General features: G+C 33.4%; 1 protein-coding gene across 1 annotated transcript in view; it reads left to right on the top strand.

Annotated features, from left to right (window-relative positions):
- The window catches only part of LOC136854969 (patched domain-containing protein 3-like), a 23,958-nt gene extending 9,678 nt beyond the window's left edge, over positions 1-14,280 (top strand). Inside the window, 13 exon segments of the mRNA XM_067131633.1 lie at positions 489-674; positions 1,378-1,494; positions 1,673-1,790; positions 5,073-5,203; positions 5,566-5,719; positions 6,128-6,286; positions 6,886-7,028; positions 8,193-8,295; positions 8,808-8,928; positions 8,930-8,981; positions 11,447-11,572; positions 12,157-12,300; positions 13,713-14,280. Coding sequence (XP_066987734.1) covers positions 489-674; positions 1,378-1,494; positions 1,673-1,790; positions 5,073-5,203; positions 5,566-5,719; positions 6,128-6,286; positions 6,886-7,028; positions 8,193-8,295; positions 8,808-8,928; positions 8,930-8,981; positions 11,447-11,572; positions 12,157-12,300; positions 13,713-13,928 — 1,770 coding nt within the window. The 3' untranslated portion in view covers positions 13,929-14,280.
- The last annotated feature ends 8,961 nt before the right edge of the window (positions 14,281-23,241 follow it).

The following is a 23,241-nucleotide window of genomic DNA, read 5'->3' on the forward strand; positions in this document are numbered from 1 at the left end:
TCTCTCATTATTATCCTTCAGCCCCTAGCCTAAGGGTCTCTTCAAAGGGAATCTCTCATTATTTGCAGCCTTATCTAAGAGTCTGTTCAATAGGAATCTCTCATTATTGTCCTTCATACCCTAACCTAAAGTTCTGCTCAAAAGGAATCTCTCATCCCTGTTCAATAGGAATCTCTCATTGTTGTCCTTCATCCCCTAACATAAAGGCCTGTCCAAAAGGAATCTCTCATTATTTGCACCCTAATCTAAGGGTCTGTTCAATAAGAATCTCTCATTATTATCCTTCACACCCTAACCTACAGTTCTGTTCAAAAGGAATCTCTCATTGTTGTCTTCCATCCCCTAACCTAAAGGTCTGTTCAACTGGAATCTCTCATCATTTGCACCCTAATCTCAGGGTCTGTTCAACAGAACTCTCTCATTATAATCCTTCACGCCCTACCTTAAAGGTCTGTTCAACAGAAATCTCTCATAACTGCCCTTCACAGTCCGTGCTATCCATGCTGGGCATCCTCACAGCCTTCATGGCCGTGGCGATATCCTTCGGCCTATGTGCGGGCATCGGGCTGCCCTACGGACCTGTGCACAGCATCCTTCCTCTCCTGCTGTTGGGTCTAGGCGTTGACGACATGTTTGTCATTGTGCAGAGTTTCAACAATCTCAACAACCAGGAGGCAAGTGGAGTGCTGTTGATTGGTGGGTTACAGTGGTCAGAGTTGAATGAGTTCTAAAGTGTTTGATTTATAATATGATTGTAGTGAACATTGTCATCTATCTGTGCAGTTTCTAAATGGACTTTGGTTGAGAAACAGATTAAACTAATGCAGATTTTAAAAAAGATCATGAATGTTTTATTGCCTTATGTATTTATATAATGTGTGTATGGTATGTATGTATGTATATATATATATATATATATATATATATATATATATATATATATATATATATATATATATATATATATATTTATATATATATATATATATATATATATATACATATATATGTTCAATTGCTATGAAGAAGTCTACAAATTAGTACTGCATGAAATCACAACAGAAAGAGAAACCAATAAAAAGTTTAACTTTTCGATCTGGTAGTGTTTTTGAAAACGATTTCCACTGAAACCCATAGAAAACCCAAATAGGAAATGAGAAGAATAATCTCCCCTTTCAAAAGAGCCCAGAACTTAGACCAAGAATTTTTTCCAGTCCCGCAAGAGCTGATAATCAGCTCAGTGGTCTGGTAAAACTTTTAATAATAATAATAATAATAATAATAATAATAATAATAATAATAATAATAATAATAATAATAATAATAATAATAATAATGAGTGAGTCTAAAACCTCTTTAACCCTTCTGTATTCCCAGGAGCGTCTTCCCAAAGAACTTAAGAACAGAATGGGACTAGCTCTTCGCCACGCGGGAGCCGCCATCACCGTAACATCTCTGACAGACTTCGCTGCGTTCCTCATTGGCGCTACGACTGTAAATATGTTATTTCTAATGTTTGTACAATGTCTGGGTGATATAGATATAGATATATATATATAGATATGCAAGTATATATATGTATATATATGTATCTATATATACATATTTACTGAACGATTAAGTCTTTCCTTCTAACACTCCTCCCACCCCCTCTGACTACTCCGCCAAAAAGGTCCTCCCAGCCCTGAGATCCTTCTGCATCTACTCCGCCGTCGGAGTGCTGGTCCTCTACGCCCTACAGATCACCTTCTTCACGGCCTGGTTCACCCTCGACCAGAGGCGACTCGAGGGTGAGCTAATCTTCGAGTTAATACTCGGGTTTAACTCTTAGTGAATTTCTCTCTTTCTGCTCCCAAGCTTTGGAACTCTATCTTTGCTTCTGTTTTAGTTTCTATCAGTTTTTTGGGAGATGAGATTGCTAGGCTCATACCTCCTTGACTCTGGCTGTGAATCACCCCAATCAACCGATCACCAGGTACCTAATTCATTGCTAATGAGACGAGCTCGTTAACACATAAATTAAATATATATATATATATATATATATATATATATATATATATATATATATATATATATATACTTTACAACCTTTGGGAGAATAGTACGTGATCATATGGTCAGCCTGGTTCCTGTGGGGCACTAGAAGAGTTGGGATACACAGACCCACTTGGATGAGAACTATGAGAAGAGAGGCTGGAGATGAGTGGAGATTTGTGCAAGATAAAGCACAGTAAAAACACGAGTGGTGGAATTTCACTGAGACCCTTCGAATCACAATGTACTGGAGGCCGTGAGTTAATATTTACAAACAAACACACACACGAATATACATACATGTGTGTGTGTGTGTGTGTGTGTGTGTGTGTGTGTGTGTGTGTGTGTGTGTGTGTGATTAACACTGCCTCCTGTAGTTTAACTTCCCAAATGTTCCACAACTTTCCACTCGTCTCCAGCTTCCCAATTTACAGCACTCATGCCCAGATAGGCCTTTGTCTTTTAACTTCTGATGCCCACAGGAGCCCAGCTGGCACCACCACTACTGACAGTTGCCCAAATCAGTCATTAAGTTTCCAAATAAATAATAAATAGTGAGGAGTGGGAGGCGAATCCTACGTATACCGCATAGGCCTACACAGTGCTTGCCAAATATTGTATTCGACTACGCATAGTACTCGACACGCATTTTATCAAAAAGATTAAATGAATAAAATTAAAATCATTATTCAAATTATTCGATCATATTCTGAGTTAAGACTCGACAGCTAGGCCGATTACTGAGGCTACAGTTAGCACATCAACGTAATGTATTAAGCGTAATCAACGTAATGTATTAAGCGTAAGCTTTCAACATAAAATACTACGACAGACTGTAAGACAGCACACTGTATATGCACATGAAAATCGGGAGCAAAAATGATATGGGAAAAATGGTGATGAACAACAAACCCGGAGGAAATTCACACTAAAAGCATTATAACATTAGACTAAGAGTCCTACAGATTCACACAGAATCTTTAGTGATATATATTATAAAATAAAACTATTGACGTACTACATAAAATACCTGATTTAATAGATTTTGTATAAAAACCTGTTAATTTCTGTAAAATCCTTTTCATAACGCCTTGTTCTGTATAAATACGCAGTGCTTATGGTATATGAGGAGTGGTTTGGGGAGGTGGAGTAGCTATACCAGCTGATGTAAACATAACACTATTTAACTTATAATATACGACAGACTATAACATAGCATACTGAATATGCACTTTAAAATCAATAACAAAAACATATATAAAATAGTAACGATAAGCAATAACCACGGAATAAATGACACATTTTATTACCTCCAGCGAACTGCATAAACACTAGGCTACGTATCCACACACCCTTATCAAGGTGATGGTTAATATAAAGGAAAGCTGTTAACAGACTGTATAAAATTGGTTATTGGATAAATAATTTGCAAAACACCGCTTTATATTTTCGAACGATCCTTTCTATAAGGCTTTTTTTCATTTTTTTATATTATAAACACGATAAGAATAATCTCTAGACCGTGTTTGGGAGAGGCGGGTGTGGAGTAATGAAGTTAGCCAGGGCGGAAGAAACCGTTTCTAATCTAGGCTACACGTGTCTTATTTTGTAACAGTTAAATACTCAAAATAAATAAGAATGCACGAATAAAGCTACGGATAACGATCGACAAGAAGTTGAATGACATTCATAATAACATTTTCAATTTGGAAAAGAATGCCGAGGCTACATTCAAGTCAAACTTCTGCGTCGTTCGACAATTAGATAAAAATTATTGTTCGGAAGCTGAAAATTAAAGGAGTTAGAATACTTAATAATATTTTCAAGTAAACAGTTCTATGAGTGGCTTACTCTACACACACACACACACACACACACACAGTGACACACAAAACAAGAAAAGTTAACACTTACTCTAGTTCCCTCGATGACTAGGTCGAACGCTAGGCTAATCGGGGCCATCCTCTGATTTTGTTCCTGTAATAAAATCATCCGTCCATTTCAGTAATCAATCCATTATGTTGTTTAGGAATAACAGTAGCATTCATCTGAGAAAAGCCTTCAAAGTGTTCCATCATTCTCTCTCTACCCTTCAGAATTGTTTCGATTGTACACCTACTGTAGCCATGAGCTCTTCCAACCACCGGTGGCCTGTCACAGTTTTTCTGTCCCTATTCTTTCTACTTTCGTTTCTGCTTTGTTGGTTTTCTTTCCTTCAATGCACCATCGGGTTTAGATAAGAAATGGAACACAAAACTTGAACGAAATGGGTAAATTGACGCACTTTTCACAATGATAGTTACAACATGCTCAGATTCAAACTTGACGAAGGGCTAGAACCACCATACTGCCAAGACTACGGGAGGTTTTTTAAACGCGTTACGAAGTAGTTCTCATGTTCTTTTGCAGGAAACATTTAATTTAACTATAATTTTTAATAAAACAGCCTTTGTCAGAGGCAAAATTCTCGGTGAAGATTAGCTGCGTTCTTTCTAGACCTACCTAGAATAGAATGTAGAATTTAGGCCAAAACCTAAGGTTTGAAGGTGTAACGGGAGGAAAACCTGGCTGTTGCACTATGAATCCATTGTTAGGAGAGGGTGGGAAGTAAGATGGAAGAAAAAGAATATGAACGAGGGTACACTGAAAGGAATGAAAGGGGTTGCAGCTATCCCCTAGGCCTAGGCTAATCCTAAGATGTCCAAGCCACCTCCAACTCCCATTGATCATCATCATTATCTCGTCTGCTGTATAATTTCTGTAATTGTCCCTGTGGTACCATTTCTTACTTCATCCTGCTATCTGACTGCTAATATTATTCTTAAAACTTTATTATTTATGTTTTCCTTTAAATAATCTTGAGTCCCAACGGTCTAGATATATAATGCACTTACTAAAGGAGGTAATATATATCTATATATACTATATATATATGTATATTATGTGTATATATATATATATATATATATATATATATATATATATATATATATATATATATATATATATATTCGTTCTTTTCTGTACCTCCACAGACAACAGGAACGGTGCGTTCTGGTGCTACAAGCACGAGAACTGGTCACCGAACAAATGTTCCCGGAGGGAATTCTTCAAGGACGTCTTTGCCAAATATTACACGAATTTCCTCTTAAAGAAACCAGTCAAGGTGAGACAAGGTGACCACATTCCAAATGAATACATATATATATATATATATATACTGTATATGTATATATATATATATATATATATATATATATATATATATATATATATATATGTATATATATATATATATATATATATATATATATATATATATATATATATATATATATATATGTATGTATGTCTTTTAAAACCACAAATACCTTTAAAATCGAATTCACTATACCTTGGAAATAACCGGGACAGGTGCATGTATCAACCATTATTCCTATAAATTTCGATAAAATAACATTATCAAACCAAAATGCTAATCAATCACTCAACAGCATTTATTCAAATTCTGTTCATAACCATATTTAGGTCTTGGTGCTTCTGGCAACTCTGGCACTCTTCGGCGCATGCGTCTGGGGCGTGACGGGTCTGAGACAGGAATTCAACATGATCTGGTTCATTCCGAAAACGACTTACCTGTTCCAGTTTCTGTCAAGGCTACAGGTGTATTACCCAGAAGCAGGTGAGGTCTAAATTATTATTATTATTATTATTATTATTATTATTATTATTATTATTATTATTATTGTGGATTTTCTTAATATAACATCACCATAGTTCCTCTTTTATTTGCTATTATTAGTCATTTTTATGATCATAATTATTCGTATTACTTTTTTTGCTTTAAATGTTATTGTCAATGTTATTTTCACTGTTATATTTGTTACTGCCATTGTTAGTTATTTGTTTGTAATGATCAATATTCCCATATTATTTTTTCTCTCAATATTCTGTTAATAAAATATGCATTTGTCTGCATTGATCAACATTACCATATTACTTTGTCTATTAATATCCTGTACCATATTACTTTGTCTATTAATATTCAGTTCATATCCATTTTGTATATTAAAACACTTTCCAAAACCAGGCGAGAGAGGGACCGTGTATCTAGGGCCACTCGACTACCCACAGGAACTCTACAAGGTCGACAATCTGACGAGGGCTCTGCAGGAGAACCGGTTTATTTCTCACGTCGATTCCTGGTTCGACGCCATGGTCGACTATACGCTGAGAGATGTTGGAGAAGGTATTTGTTTGTTTTCTCTCTCTCTCTCTCTCTCTCTCTCTCTCTCTCTCTCTCTACTGTTATCTTATGAATACGTATGTAATATGTATATATCACATAATATCTATCTATCTATCCATCTATCTATTACAAGAACAATTCTCTCAACCAATCATTCTCAATCTCTCTGTCTCAGTGCCTCTCTATCTATCTATCTCTCATCTATCTATCTAACTATCTATCTATATCAATCTTTCTGTTCAATGCCTATATATATATATCTATCTATCTATCTATCTATATATATATATGTATACATATACATATATATATATATATATGTATATAATTTATATTATATAAACATTATAAGAACATATCATATCTATATAATTTCAATTATCAAACATTATAAGAACAATTCTCTCTCTCTCTCTCCAATCATTCTTATTCTTTCTATTAATGTCTCTATATCTATCTATCTATCTATCTATCTATCTATCTATCTATATATATATATATATATATATATATATATATATATATATATATATATATATATATATATATATATTTGTATTAGTATGACGTCATCAACTCCTCCTCCTTCCCTCCTGCAGATATAAGAGACAAGCCCCTGAACGATTCCTTCTTCAGGGAGAGCCTCTCGGCCTTCCTCTTCTCTCCCGCCGGAGCCAAGTACCAGACCTACTTCCACTTCGACGGTAACCTCGCCATCGGAAAGCCAGCGCCGTCGGTGCTGGTAAGTCTCAGGTTTTTTTTATACATTTTTCATTCTTCTGTTAAACTGAATTTTTTGTGTGTTTTGGTAAAAAAGTTCAATTTCAATGGAATTTATTCAGTCAGATCTTGTTTCAGTCAGTTTCAGTGGCTACAGTGTCATTTCAATCAGTTTCAGTGGCTTCAGTGTCATTTCAGTCAGTTTCAGTGACATTTCAGTCAGTTTCAGTGGCTTCAGTGTCATTTCAGTCAGTTTCAGTGAGATCGACATTTTGTAGTTTCAGTAGAACCTTCACCGTCATTTCAGCCAGTTTCAGTAGTCTCAGTGACATTTCAGTCAGTTTCAGTAGCATGATCGACATTTTAGTCAGTTTCAGTAGTGGCACGATTTCAATGTCATTTCAGTCATTTCAGTGACATTTCAGTTTCAGTAGTTTCACCGTCATTTCAGTAGTTTCACCGCCATTTTCAGTCAGTTTCAATAGCTTAATCGACACTTGAGTCAGTTTCAGTGGCTTCAGTGTCTTTTCAGTCAGTTTCAGCAGTTTCATCGTCAGTATTTCCTCACCTGTTGACCAGCACGTTCGATCTAAGCCTTTGGGAGGGGTTGGGGATTGAGGGAGGGGGTAGGACTTGGCAAACGATGGGGGAGGGGAAGGAGGACATTTGAGTTGGACAAAATCATTTCATGAGCCTAAACTTCGCCATAGCAATGAAGTGTTTATTTTTTTAGGCAAGTGGCTTATATATGTATATATGTATATATATATATATATATATATATATCCATATATATATATATATATATATATATATATATATATATATATATATATATATATATATATATATATATATATATTTGTTTTTTTAGGCAGTTTTTTATTTTATTTTTTCAGGGAAGCATTTTTTATTTTTTTATAATTTTCAGAGTCAGTTTTTTAATTTTTTTACCTTTTTCAAACAAGCATTTTTTTTTCAGGCAAGCATGTTTTTTATTTCTTATATTTTATATTTATTCCTTTTCCAGGCAAGCTTTTTTTTTTACTTTTTTGTGCTTTTTCAAGGCAAGCATATTTTTTTTTACTTTTTTGTGCTTTTTCCAGGCAAGCGTAATTTTTTTATTTTTTGTGCTTTTTTCAGGCAAGCATCTTTTTTTTTTTTTTTTTTTTTGTGCTTTTTCCAGGCAAGCAAATTCGACTACGTACACTGTTCTCTGCATGACAGGAACAAACAAATTCAAGCAATGGAGGAGGTCAAGCAACTGATCAAAAACGCCGGTTTTTCAGGTGAGTGAATTTCAAGAACGCTCGTAATTTGAAAGAAGCAAAAATTAAGAGAAATAATCACGATTTCGTTATATGAATTCGTTGTTAAATCTTTGAACTTGGTAAATATTGAAGCAGTTTAAAAGGTCAGTGAATTTCAAGAAACTTGAAAATAGAACTTTATATTTTTAGGAAGCATTTTGGCTAGTAATTTACAGAAAGCCTGGAAAAATAATTTTACCTCTTTTTCTCTCTTTTATTCCATCTGTCCCTATGTCCGTTTGAGAAATTTCTATATTTTCTCTCTATTCCTTTTCTCTCTCTCTCTCTTTTTCTTATCCCAGCAGCCTCAAAAAGTAGACGTGTCCATGAGCGGCAAGAACTATTTTTCTCTCTCTTTGTCTCTCTTTTCCAGGCTCTCTTAATTCCACCAATTTTTTCAAAAAGTAGACGTGTTTTGAGCTGCAAGAACTTTTCTTCTACTCTTTTTCTCCTTTCATCCACATCATCACTCATCCAATTCTCCCCACCAGCCTTCGCCGAAGCCATAGCCTTCCAGTACGCAGGATGGGAAACGAACAAGATCATATTCGTAGAGCTGGTTCGGAATCTATGTCTGGCCATGGTGGCTGTGCTAGTGATGACGTTCGTACTTTGGCCAACGTCTTGGCTTGATTTATGTCCTGATCTGTGTCGTGTTCACGCTGGTAAGGGTAATGTGTATGTATGTATGTATGTATGTATGTATGTATATATATATATATATATATATATATATATATATATATATATATATATATATATATATATATATATATATATATATATATATATATATATATATATATATATATATAATGTATATATATATCATGAGATATCATAACTACTACCATCTTCGATATCATTATTATCAATATCTTTAATTAACATTATTATAACAATTACTAAAAACAATGTTCGCAATCATTTTCGTCCAAACGAAGTCAAGGTCCCTCACACCCATTATTATTATTATTATTATTATTATTATTATTATTATTATTATTATTATTATTATTATTATCTTCCCAAGATCGACGTCATGGCAAAGGTCCCTCACACCCATTATTATTATTATTATTATTATTATTATTATTATTATTATTATTATTATTATTATTATTATTATTATCTTCCCAAGATCGACGTCATGGCAAAGGTCCTCACACCCATTATTATTATTATTATTATTATTATTATTATTATTATTATTATTATTATTATTATTATCTTCCCAAGATCGACGTCATGGCAAAGGTCCTCACACCCATTATTATTATTATTATTATTATTATTATTATTATTATTATTATTATTATTATTATTATTATTATCTTCCCAAGATCGACGTCATGGCAAAGGTCCTCACACAATTATTATTATTATTATTATTATTATTATTATTATTATTATTATTATTATTATTATTATTATTATTATTATCTTCCCAAGATCGACGTCATGGCAAAGGTCCTCACACATTATTATTATTATTATTATTATTATTATTATTATTATTATTATTATCTTCCCAAGATCGACGTCATGGCAAAGGTCCCTTACACCCATTATTATTATTATTATTATTATTATTATTATTATTATTATTATTATTATTATTATTATTATTATTATTATTATTATTATCTTCCCAAGATCGACGTCATGTCAAAGGTCCTCACACCCATTATTATTATTATTATTATTATTATTATTATTATTATTATTATTATTATTATTATTATTATTATCTTCCCAAGATCGACGTCATGTCAAAGGTCCCTCACACCCATTATTATTATTATTATTATTATTATTATTATTATTATTATTATTATTATTATTATTATATTATTATTATCTTCCTGAGATCGACGTCATGGCAAAGGTCCTCACACCCATTATTATTATTATTATTATTATTATTATTATTATTATTATTATTATTATTATTATTATTATTATTATCTTCCCAAGATCGACGTCATTGCAAAGGTCCTCACACCCATTATTATTATTATTATTATTATTATTATTATTATTATTATTATTATTATTATTATTATTATTATTATCTTCCCAAGATCGACGTCATGGCAAAGGTCCCTTACACCCATTATTAATTATTATTATTATTATTATTATTATTATTATTATTATTATTATTATTATTATTATCTTCCCAAGATCGATGTCATGGCAAAGGTCCTCACACCCATTATTATTATTATTATTATTATTATTATTATTATTATTATTATTATTATATTATTATTATTATTATTATTATTATTATTATCTTCCCAAGATCGACGTCATGGCAAAGGTCCCTCACACCCATTATTATTATTATTATTATTATTATTATTATTATTATTATTATTATTATTATTATTATCTTCCCAAGATCGACGTCATGGCAAAGGTCCCTTTACACCCATTATTATTATTATTATTATTATTATTATTATTATTATTATTATTATCTTCCCGAGATCGACGTCATGGCAAAGGTCCCTCACACCCATTATTATTATTATTATTATTATTATTATTATTATTATTATTATTATTATTATTATTATTATTATTATTATCTTCCCAAGATCGACGTCATGGCAAAGGTCCCTTACACCCATTATTATTATTATTATTATTATTATTATTATTATTATTATTATTATTATTATTATTATTATTATTATCTTCCTGAGATCGACGTCATGGCAAAGGTCCTCACACTTATTATTATTATTATTATTATTATTATTATTATTATTATTATTATTATTATTATTATTATTATTATCTTCCCAAGATCGACGTCATGGCAAAGGTCATTGACACCCATTATTATTATTATTATTATTATTATTATTATTATTATTATTATTATTATTATTATTATTATTATTATTATTATTATCTTCCTGGAGATCGACGTCATGGCAAAGGTCCTCACACCCATTATTATTATTATTATTATTATTATTATTATTATTATTATTATTATTATTATTATTATTATTATTATTATTATTATCTTCCCAAGATCGACGTCATGGCAAAGGTCCCTTACACCCATTATTATTATTATTATTATTATTATTATTATTATTATCTTCCCAAGATCGACGTCATGGCACTGATGTCTTGGTGGGGCCTTACGGTGGATATCATAACCTGTATTAACCTTGTCCTGTGCATAGGACTCTGTGTCGACTACTCTGTCCACATTGCTCTGCACTTCTTAAGGGTAGGTTTGCTGACGAGGTTCTTTTGTATTCTCTACAATATAGTCATGACAATATATATATATATATATATATATATATATATATATATATATATATATACATATACATATACTTATATACATATATATACTACTATATACAGTGTATACATATACATATATATACATACATACATACATATATATATATATATATATATATATATATATATATATATATATATATATATATATATATATATATACATATATACAGTATATATATGTATATATATATTCATACACATATGTATATTTGTGTGTATACAAAAGTGTATGCATACATCTTTATATATGCACCTTTCAACATGCAATATCACATTCTATTTGAGTTTCTACTGTAGTTAAACCTCCTTCTGTGATTTATCATAATAATAACTTTTTGTAAAACAATAGTAGCAGTAAAAGTAGTACTAGCAGTAGTATTAGTAGCAGTAAAAGTAGTACTAGCAGTAGCAGCAGTATTCCCAACAAATTCAACTAAATGAAACCAACCTGATCTTACCGGCTATCGTGATGCATGAACCACGCCCCTTCCAAACCAGGTCAACGAAGGAGACAGAGATGCCCGGGTCAGGCAGACGGTCAGGGAAATAGGGTCGCCGGTCATCAACGGGGCGTGTTCCACCTTTCTGGCCATCGTGTTTTTGGCATTCTCCAGTTCCCACGTCTTCATCACATTTTACAAGGTACGATGGCTGCGCCTGGAATCAACGTTTAGTTAGCCTGGAACTAGGTGAATTAACCTTTAAATAATCTACAACTAGGTGAATTAACCTTTAAACAGTCTATAACTAGGTGAATTAACCTTTACACAAGTCTAGAACTACGTGAATTAACCTTTAAACAGCCTAGAACTAGGTGAATTAACGTTTACACAGCATAGGACTAGGTAAATTAACCTTTAAACAGTCTAGAACTAGGTGAATTAATCTTTAAACAGTCTAGAATTAGGCGAATCAGCCTTTAAACAGTCTAGAACTAGGTGAATTAACCTTTAAACAGTCTAGAACTAGGTGTATTACCCTTTAAACAGTCTAGAACTAGTTGTATTAATCTTTAAACAGTTTAGAATTAGGAGAATTAACCTTTAAACAGTCTAGAACTAGGTGAATTAACCTTTAAAAAGTCTATAACTAGCTGAATTAACCTTTAAACAATCTAGAATTAAGTAAATTAACCTTTAAACAGTCTAGAACTAGGTGAATTAACCTTTCAACAATCTAGATTAGGTAAATTAACCTTTCAACAGTCTAGAAATAGGTGAATTAACCTTTCAACAGTCTAGAACTAGGTAAATTAACCTTTAAACAATCTAGAACTAGGTAAATTAACCTTTAAACAGTCCAGAATTACGTAAATTAACCTTTAATGAACCTAGAACCAGGTACAACTAGAGAGAGAGAGAGAGAGAGAGAGAGAGAGAGAGAGAGAGAGAGAGAGAGAGAGAGAGAGAGAGAGAGAGAGAGGAAAAAAATGTTAAAATAAGTATAATTCCTTCACAATAACAAGAGGGATGGCCTCACCGAGGTAAACCTCTATTCACCTGAGTGAAAACCTATTTCAACATATTCTTTGTAATCACATGATATTCTTTGGTGAGTTTGTAGCAAAATACCTCGACGAGGTAACTCAACAACCTGGGAAACAAAAACAATTCTTAATGTTCTTTATAAAAAAAACAATGAGGCCTCAACGAGGTAATTCTCAACAAACTTGGTGAAAAACCATTCTTAATATCCTTTACAATGAAAACAATATGGCCTCGACGAGGTAACCTTCAACAAAGTAAAGAAACATTCTTAATGTACTTTATAATAAAAACAATAGGCCCCTACGAGGTAACCCTCTACAAATAAGTAAAAAAAAAACATTCTTAATATTCTTTATAATGAAAATAGGGCCTCGACGAGGTAACTCAACAAACTGGGTGAAAAAACCATTCTCAATATTCTTTATATGAAACAGTTGGGCCTCGGCGAGGTAACCCTCAACAAAGTAAAAAAAATTTTAATATTCTTTACAATGAAAACAACAAAGCCTCGGCGAGGTAACCCTCAAAAAGTAAAAAAAAATTCTTAATATTCTTTATACTCACCAGATATTCTTCGGCGTATTCATTTTCGGCGTCTACCACGGCTTAGTATTCCTGCCAGTCGTCCTAAGCCTGATAGGACCCCTTCCTCATACTAATGAGGAGTCCTGCAGGAATCCCGAAGGAGGTGACCTTCCCTCGTCGGAGGACGCAGAGGATCCCGATAGACTCCTTCCCGATACTCCTACGAGAACTGGGGATATTTTAGATCCTGACGAGTGAAAGGTTTTAAATATTATTGGTGGAGGAGTGAGGTATTTGAAAATAAATTTTGGATCCAAAAAGGTGATAATAAATTATTTCCAAAATAAATTTTGGATCCTGTCCAGTGATAGTAAATGATTTCCAAAATAAATTTTGGATCCTGTCCAGTGATATTAAAATATTTCCAAAATAAATTTTGGATCCCAGCAAGAGAAATGGTAATACAATACATTTTTTGGAGACAGGCAAATGAAATATCAAATATGTAGTTTTTGCTCTCGTAAGAGGAATTCATAATGTTTTGAAAATGAATTTTGGATCTTAAGAAAGGAAGTCAAATCATTCTGGAGATAAATTTAGGAGCCTGCTGGAGATTAAAATGGAAGACAAAGCAATGTATGTATGTATGTATGTATGTATGTATGTATGTATGTATGTATGTATGTATGTATATATATATATATATATATATATATATATATATATATATATATATATATATATAATATATATATATATATGTACATATATTTAAATATAGATATATATACAGTATATATATATATATATATATATATATATATATATATATATATATATATATATATATATATATATATATATATATATATATATATATATATATATATATATATATATATATACATGAGTATATTACATCAACATATGTATTATACTCAATTAAGTTCATACATGGAAAGATTCCCTCACATGCATTTCATTATCTACTATAAAATCAATTCTTGCCACATACTGTAATAACATATTCATCACCATATAAATAAAGTATCTATACGATAAAATGTATTTTTTAACTTCATAAACTTTCAGCTAAAAAAAAATAAGATACATGTAAAAAAGAATGAATTCTTTTAAATGGAACCATTTGGGTTACTTAGCAACCCCAATGCAAACATAATCTTAGGCTTACTTATCCAGTGTAAGTTAAAGTCTTGGTCCCTTGGCACGCATATTGACTGCTTTCGTGACATGAAAGATTTCAAATCTGTTTTTGACTGCCATTTGGTAGCCCATACCGAAACCTTGAAATAAAACAGAGAAGTATGAACCACCAAGACATATTTGGCAGTTTTTATATATATAATATATATATATATATATATATATATATATATATATATATATATATATATATATATATATATATATATATATATATATATGTATATATATATATATATGTGTGTGTATTATAATGTATATTATAATGCGTATATGTATATGTGTGTGTGTATCTTTCTGGACAAAACGTAACCATTCAGTTTTATTCATTTCAGTTTCGATGAAAATTCACGTCATATATGTAATACTGTAATAAAGACAGTGACGAAAATAATTATGATGATGATCACGAAAGCATCATGATCCTCGTCACCATCAGCAGCATTGAACACTATAAAAAAAAAAAACGAAAACCCTGTATTTATATATATTTTAATTAGCCACTTCCTTGCGGCGACACCATCAGCTACAACGCCCCGAGTTTGGTCAATACCAGAAAGGGATTTCCAAGTTGAATTTTGCTGGCCTTGGGAATTTCCTTCTCGATGGCGAGAGCCCTTGGGGGTACCAGTCACTCATATAAGTTCGTGGATGTCCGGGTATTTGGGAGAGATTCCTATTTCGCTCCTTTCTGGACGACAGGTGTCTGCTAGAGCGAGACTGGTCTAAATGTTCAACTACCTAATTCTGCTGGAGAAATTGTTAACTTATGCGAGTAAGTTATTCAACTGTTTATTGTGTTATCTTATATTTTTATTAATCAATTAATTCAATTATTCATTTGTTTATTTATTTATTCATTTATTTACTTGCATATTCATTTTCATTTAGATATATATTTGACTCGATGCGTTCTTTTTTCCTCTTTTCTTTCTCCTTTAACCAGTTACTTTTTCTCGCCTTTCTACGTGTAGTCAAGATATATTCCATACCGTTTCTTTGTGGGAAAACAGTAAAAAATCACACAACACAAATTATAATAAAAAAAAGAATTGTATAAATAACATATGTTTATTATTATCAAAAACCTACAATATAAGAATAATCGTTAATAAATCAGATGATATGGTGATCTAAGATATTAATGCAACGTCTAACAGTAAAAGAACAAGTGTCAAAATAAATAAGTTTTATAAAACTACTATGATTAGCAGGACATCATAATGTTACTACAGATACCATAAAACATAAATAAAATAAAACAGAATATACTGAATATTTTCAAGAGAAAAAAACATTAGAATATTTCATTACTGCCATTCTTATTTTAATATAAGACAATAAATCACAAGGCATAAGTTATAAATACAAAAGATAACAGATGATTCATAGCCATCTAACCAAATTACAACAGCATTTATTTTTAAATTCCAATATTCATATCTGAATGAAAGTTACAGCATCTCCAATCCATTAATACCTGCCCCAACCCCCATTAGCTTGAATAATTGTATCAAGTCTTTCTGGGACGGAGTCTACTAGACGTTGGCAATAGTTGGGTAAACGCCTTAAATTTTCCCACTCAGACACGGCATGATCAACTATTGCTTCTCGAGTCCGCTCTTCCTGTAGATCCCATGTCCTGACCATCATTGCCCACACGTTTTCAATTACATTGATGTCACAACCTTTGCTTGGCCAGTCTATGACAATGATATCTGGATGCTGTCGAAACCAATCCCCGACTAAGTGGCTTGTGTGGATGGAGCTTTATCATGAACAAAATGAATTTGATTTGGAGCAGGAATCGCTGTTGCGCGAATAGAGGGAATAATTGCTTCGAGTATCTCTATATATTGCCTAGCATCCAGGTTGCCATTAATCCTGGTCAAGTCCCCTAGTCCCCCAGACCACATCCAACCATGGAAGCTCACACTCTGGCGTCCGCTTCTTTTCAATTCCTGTATGTTTTGGAGTTCAAATCTTGTGTTCAAAGGTCGCCAGCATGTGTGATTTTTTGCTGCCGTTGTTTGAAAAGATTTCTCGTCTGTCCATATTACAGAATTCCAAAAATTTTGATCATATACATCTTGGGTGTATCTTCTTGCAAATCTCAGTCGTGCCGTCTTGTTTTCCTGACTTAGCTTTTCTTTTCTAGCTGGGATACTGCATCGAAAACCAAGCTCATTAAGATGGCGTCTAGTTGTCTCAGGATTACATTGTAAATTTAGTTCTTGAGTTAGGTCAACTGCTGATGACTGTGGCCTCTCTCCATCACAGTTTGGGCAATACGCTGATCGTCTTCAGCAGTTAAAATCCTTGGTCGCCCACTTCTTGACGGGTAGCGACACTACCTTCCCGTCAAATCTATTTAACCATTTGGTTACTGTTTTAACATTTAGCCCCATGGTTCTAGCTATGGCTGTCCTATTCATTCCAGCGTCTCTCATGCCAATAATCGCCTCGTTGGCTGATAATCTCGGGCCGATCTGCACGCCCTGTTACCTTATGCACTCTCTGTTGGATCCGGGGTCTATGAACACCGTCCATTCTGATTTGGCAAGGAAAATGATACATTATCCTATGTTGTTACGAAAATAAGATTGATTGAGTATATAATTAGTCTTTAAGCAAAGCATTGGGGCAGCAAAGGCCATACAGTGCTTTGAATTAAAGAATAGGTCAGAGAAAATGGATAGCAATAATAATAATAATAATAATACACACACATAATAATAATAATAATAATAATAATAATAATCCAAAGAAAACTCATAATCACATGAGTCAATACAATGGAAAAGTAAATCCACAATGGTGTGACTGTTTAGTTTTGTTATTTAAAATATACAGCAGAAAGCTTTGAAGACCTGCACGGCCCTCCTTGTCAATCTCAATTTTAAATAACAAAACTAAACAGTCACACCATTGTGATTTACTTTTCCAATAATAATAATAATAATAATAATAATAATAATAATAATATAATAATAATAATAATAATAATAATGAAAGCCGAAATATGGACAGTAGATACAAATTGTTTTTAGAATTCAAACCGGTAGTTCTTAACTTTTTATCCGATAACCCCAAAGGCATCTCAGGATATTGCCTGACTCTAACGGTCCGACACCACCTGAGCATGTGTGCTCACGTGGCAGGGGTGGTTAGTAAGTTCCAAATTGGTAAAGTTTTCAGTTCAATATAAAGCCGAAAAGGAAAAGATTAAAACAATAGTTTTAGATAGCAAAAATCAGTGAATTGTTATCCTTGTCAAATAAAATGTGGTCAACACCCTTCTACTCTTAAGACTACTCATCAGTGTAGATTTTTATATATTTTTTTTACCTTTATGTAGGGTAGTAATTTAGAATGAATATCAAAATTCAGTCACTTAAAATGACCCATTCCCATTAATATAAGTTTTTATCCCTACATAATGAGAAACCAAGTCATGGAAATTTCTTGATATTGCTGTGGTAGGAGTCAATGCTAAAGAAATAAACAAAATTAAGATATAATCCTTTTAACCCTTTGTGACCCCCAAATAAACCCAAATGACCCTCAGGGATCACAACACCCAGTTTAAGAACCACTGATTCAGACTGTAAACCAAGCTCTGAGACAGCAAAGGGAATTGAGTGCTGTTTTAAGAATCAATCCTGAGAGTGGACAGCAAGAATAAACAACGTTGACGAATGGAGGGATAGTTGTATAACAATTATATTTGCAGATAGGCCTAGGGATGAAGGGAGCTATGAAGACCCTTAGCTAATGCCTTCGTTACACAGCGAAAGGTGGAATGACAGCAATATCCTTCCAACGGGGAGAGAAAGAAAGAAATTAACTAGATCTTAACAATCTCCATACAAAAATTGAATTTGACCTCATCTAAGCTGAAATAGACTTTTTATCCCAACATGGTCAGACATACAGTAAGCAGCATTAAATATAATTTTTATATATATATATATATATATATATATATATATATATATATATATATATATATATATATCACATATAATTCAATAAACTTATAGAATTAATCTTTCCTGAATAATGTCTTACGTGTTTGGGGTTTATTTCTTCTTTTTCCTTGGCGAGACTGTTGACGCAGGAATCAGAGGTGTTCCATTACGACGTTCGTTGGGCGACAACCGATTCATTGATTGTTTTTTTTTTTTGTATTCAATTAATAGCATTACAACTTAATAGAAACCTAAGTATCTCTTCTAAGCTTCCTACCTTATCAGATCAAAAATAATGTATAATCTTATCATGATAACTGATGATTAAAACTGATTGGCAAACAACCTTGTCTAACCAAATTACACCATAAGAGTTTCGGAGTGCCCGCCTCACGTCAGTACACAGACCCGTTGTCCAGTAAGAGGTCAGATGGAATTCACCTTTATGCCCGGAGACATCCACGAACTTATATGAGTGACTTTACCTCCTCCTTTCCTCCTACCGTCCTTTGCTTCTTCCATCTTCTACTGTCTTCTTCTGTCTCCTTCTTACCCCTTCCACCGTCTCTTGACAGGTGGGTGGTCTAGGAGTGGTCCGGTGAAGGCAGAAAGACCAGTGCTACCGAGTTTGTTAGGTCTTCTGATCTGAGGATTTCATCTTGTCCGTCAGATCGACGAAGATAGTTTTATTATTTTCATTACTTAAAAATACTCTTAGTAGCGTGAGTCTTAAAATGGAGAAGCAATCCACAATTATGTATGGGTGCATATATTTAAAAGTCATTCTCTACAGAGAGGTTTCGGGAATCTGATTTCAACTGAAAAGGGGAATTAGACAATTCCCGAAGGCTCTCTGTATAATTTGATTTCAGATATATATTGGCAAATCCACGGTTGTGTATGGGTGCATATATTTAAAAGTCGATCTCTACAGAGAGGTTTCGGGAATCTGATTTCAACTGAAAAGGGGAATCGAACAGATTCCCGGAGGCTCTCTGAATAGATTTGTTTTTAAATGTATATTGGTATCCATACATTTCTGTGGATTTGTTTCTCCATTTCAAGACTTATGCTACTATGGGTATTTTTTTTTTTTTGTATTCATGGGGTTACAATAACTTACAGAAAAGGGTGAATATTGGCCATAATACCCTCCAAAAAAAGGCGAATATTGTTCATAATACCCTCCAAAAAAGGGTGTATATTGTCCATAATACCCTCCAAAAAAGGATGAATATTGATCATATTACCTCACAAAAAATGGTGAACATTGGACGTTATACCCTCCAAAAAGGATGAATATTGGTCATAATACCCTCCAAAAAAAGGGTGAACATTGAACATAATACCCTCCAAAAAATTATGAATATTGGTCATAATACCCTCCAAAAAAGGGTGAACATTGAACATAATACCCTCCAAAAGAGAAAAAATACTGGACATAATACCCTCCAAAAAAAGGAGTGAACATTGGGCAGCAGGATTATATACTTTTGATCAGCAAAATTTGCAGCTGTGATGCCGTGACATCATAAAAGATCAGGCCACCTGGATTTCACCTCTCATTAAGCCTCTCCGCAATAGGAACGGGTTAATACCTGAACTCAGGTAAGGAAATTATAGAAGGTTGTGGTACAAAGGCTTCGGATATAAGGAAGGAACTCCTGGTTGGTTAGCCCATGAAGGATTATCTGGCTATAAAGTTAATGCCTCTGTTTTGACTTGAAATTCACTGAGAATACTTTCTCTCTCTCTCTCTCTCTCTCTCCCTTTCTCTCTCTCTCTCTCTCTCTCTCTCTCTCGATCGATCGAACTTTTCAAGATTCTTTTCTGCATAAGCCGGCTTAACATTCTCTCTCTCTCTCTCTCTCTCTCTCTCTCTCTTTAAATTTTCAAGATTTTTTCCTCATATATATATCTTGCCACTCTCTCTCTCTCTCTCTCTCTCTCTAACTTTTCAAGATTCTATTCTGCATAAGCCGGCTTAATTTAACATTTTCTCTCTCTCTCTCTCTCTCTCTCTCTCTCTCTCTCTCTCTCTCTCTCTCTCTCTCGAACTTTCCAAAATTTTCCCGGTCGCACGCCGTAGAATTTTCTCTCTCTCTCTCTCTCTCTCTCTCTCTCTCTCTCTCTCGTTAAAAAGCTACAGGTATTCAATAAAAAAATGTAATTGCCAAGAAAAGATGAGAATAGATGGGTGAATGGATAGATGGATGAATGTGTAGTTGGATGAACGGATAAATGAATGAACAGACAGTGATGAACTGATAGATGGATGAACTGATAGATGGCTGAACGGGTAGATGGCTGAATGGATAGAAGGATGAACGGACAGTCGGATGAATTGATAGATGGATGAATGGACAGTTGGCTGGATGAGCCATGGGCAGACGGGTGGATGGATGAATGGGTAAATGGCTGAGTGGATAGATGGATGAATGAATAGTTGGATGAATGGATAGATGGCTGAACGGATAGGTGGATGAATGGATGGATGGCTGGATGAGCCACAGTCAGTCGGATGGATGGATTGGTGAGGAAATCGAAATTCTAATATAGCATTTTCGCTTTTTGTTTTCTGTAAAAGAAAACTATTGTGCCGGCTTTGTCTGTCCGTCCGCACTTTATTCTGTCTGCACTTTTTTATGTCAGCACTTTTTCCTGACCGCACTTTATTCTGTCCGCCCTCAGATCTTAAAAACTACTGAGGCTAGAGGGCTGCAAATTGGTATGTTGATCATCCACCCTCCAGTCATCAAACATACCAAACTGCAGCCCTCTAGCCTCAGTAGTTTTTTTTTTGTTTAAGGTTAAATTTAGCCATAATCGTGCTTCTGTCAACGATATAAGATAGGCTACCACCGGGCCGTTGTTCAAGTTTCTTGGGACGCGGCTCATACAGCATTATACCGAGACCACCGAAAGATAAATCTATTTTCGGTGGCCTTGATTATACGCTGTGGCGGCTGTACAGAAAACTCGATTGCGCCGAAGAAACTTCGGCGCATTTTTTACTTGATAAAATATGATATAAAATATGAGCATCAGAAATTATGTGTTTTCTTCAAGTATTTCTATTCTGTTTTATTCTTCTTTTGTCGTTTTTATTTCTCCTTTCACGTATTTTCATTCTTATGTATTCTACCTACGAATAATAATAATAATAATAATAATAATAATAATAATAATAATCCCCGTAAGGGAGGTATTGCCGTCAATGCACCGCATGCGGTGTACTGTAGGTATTACTAGAGGTTCTTTGCAGCGTCCCTTCTTCGGCCCCTAGCTGCAACCTCTCTCATTCCTTTTACTGTACCTCCATTCATATTATCCTTCTTTCATCTCGCTATCCACGCGCTCCTAACAAATATTTTCCTCCTGTTACACCTTTTCTCAATACCTTCTTACTCTCAGTTTCCTTTCCAGCGCTGAATGACCTCGTGGGTCCCAGTGCTTGGCCTTTGGCCTAAACTCTATAGTCAGTTCAATAATAATAATAATAATAATGATAATAATAATAATAATAATAATAATAATAATAATAATAATAATAAAAGTAACTTGGCTTCGCTTAAAAGGAAACAATATAAACTCTTTCTTAAAAAGTGGAACGCGGGAACCATTTTAAGGAACACAGGAACAGTGTTACGTTCCTTAAGAAATATACACACACAATTATATATACATACATATACTGTGCATACACGTATACATTATATATATATATATATTATACATATATATATAAAGAAAACCGTTTAAAATTTTCTACAAACTCAGAAAAAAAAATCAAATTCAAAAATGTCGTTCCTCTATGCCCCGTCCATCTTCTGCCCAGAGAATGCCTTCTTAACTGCCTAGTTGGCAACTTACTCGAATGACTCTGGACTGACCTATCACGGGGTCGGAGAACGAGGAAGCTGACCTGACATAAGATGGCCGCCATACAACCGGTCGGCCATTTAATGGCAGAGAGAAAAATGCCTTCTAAAATGGCTGCCATTTCCATTTTATTTTTATTCATTGGCATCGTTAATATCAAGGGTTTGGTTTTAATGGAAATTTATTATTTATTAGTAAGTTGATGCATTTTTGGTTTATTCAAAAAAGCATCTACATATTTCTCTTCTTAATAAAATAGGACGGTGGGGAGAGAGAGAGAGAGAGAGAGAGAGAGAGAGAGAGAGAGAGAGAGAGAGAGAGAGAGAGAGAGAGAGAATGAAAATGGTAAGATGTATAATACGGAAAATTTAAAATAGTTAGAGAGAGAGAGAGAGAGAGAGAGAGAGAGAGAGAGAGAGAGAGAGAGAGAGAGAGAGAGAGAGAGAGAGAGAGAGAGAGAGAGAGATGAAAATGGTACCCTGTATAGAAAGGAA

The sequence above is a fragment of the Macrobrachium rosenbergii genome, chromosome 30 (genome assembly GCF_040412425.1).
Source record: "Macrobrachium rosenbergii isolate ZJJX-2024 chromosome 30, ASM4041242v1, whole genome shotgun sequence".
NCBI classification, from domain to species: domain Eukaryota; kingdom Metazoa; phylum Arthropoda; class Malacostraca; order Decapoda; family Palaemonidae; genus Macrobrachium; species Macrobrachium rosenbergii.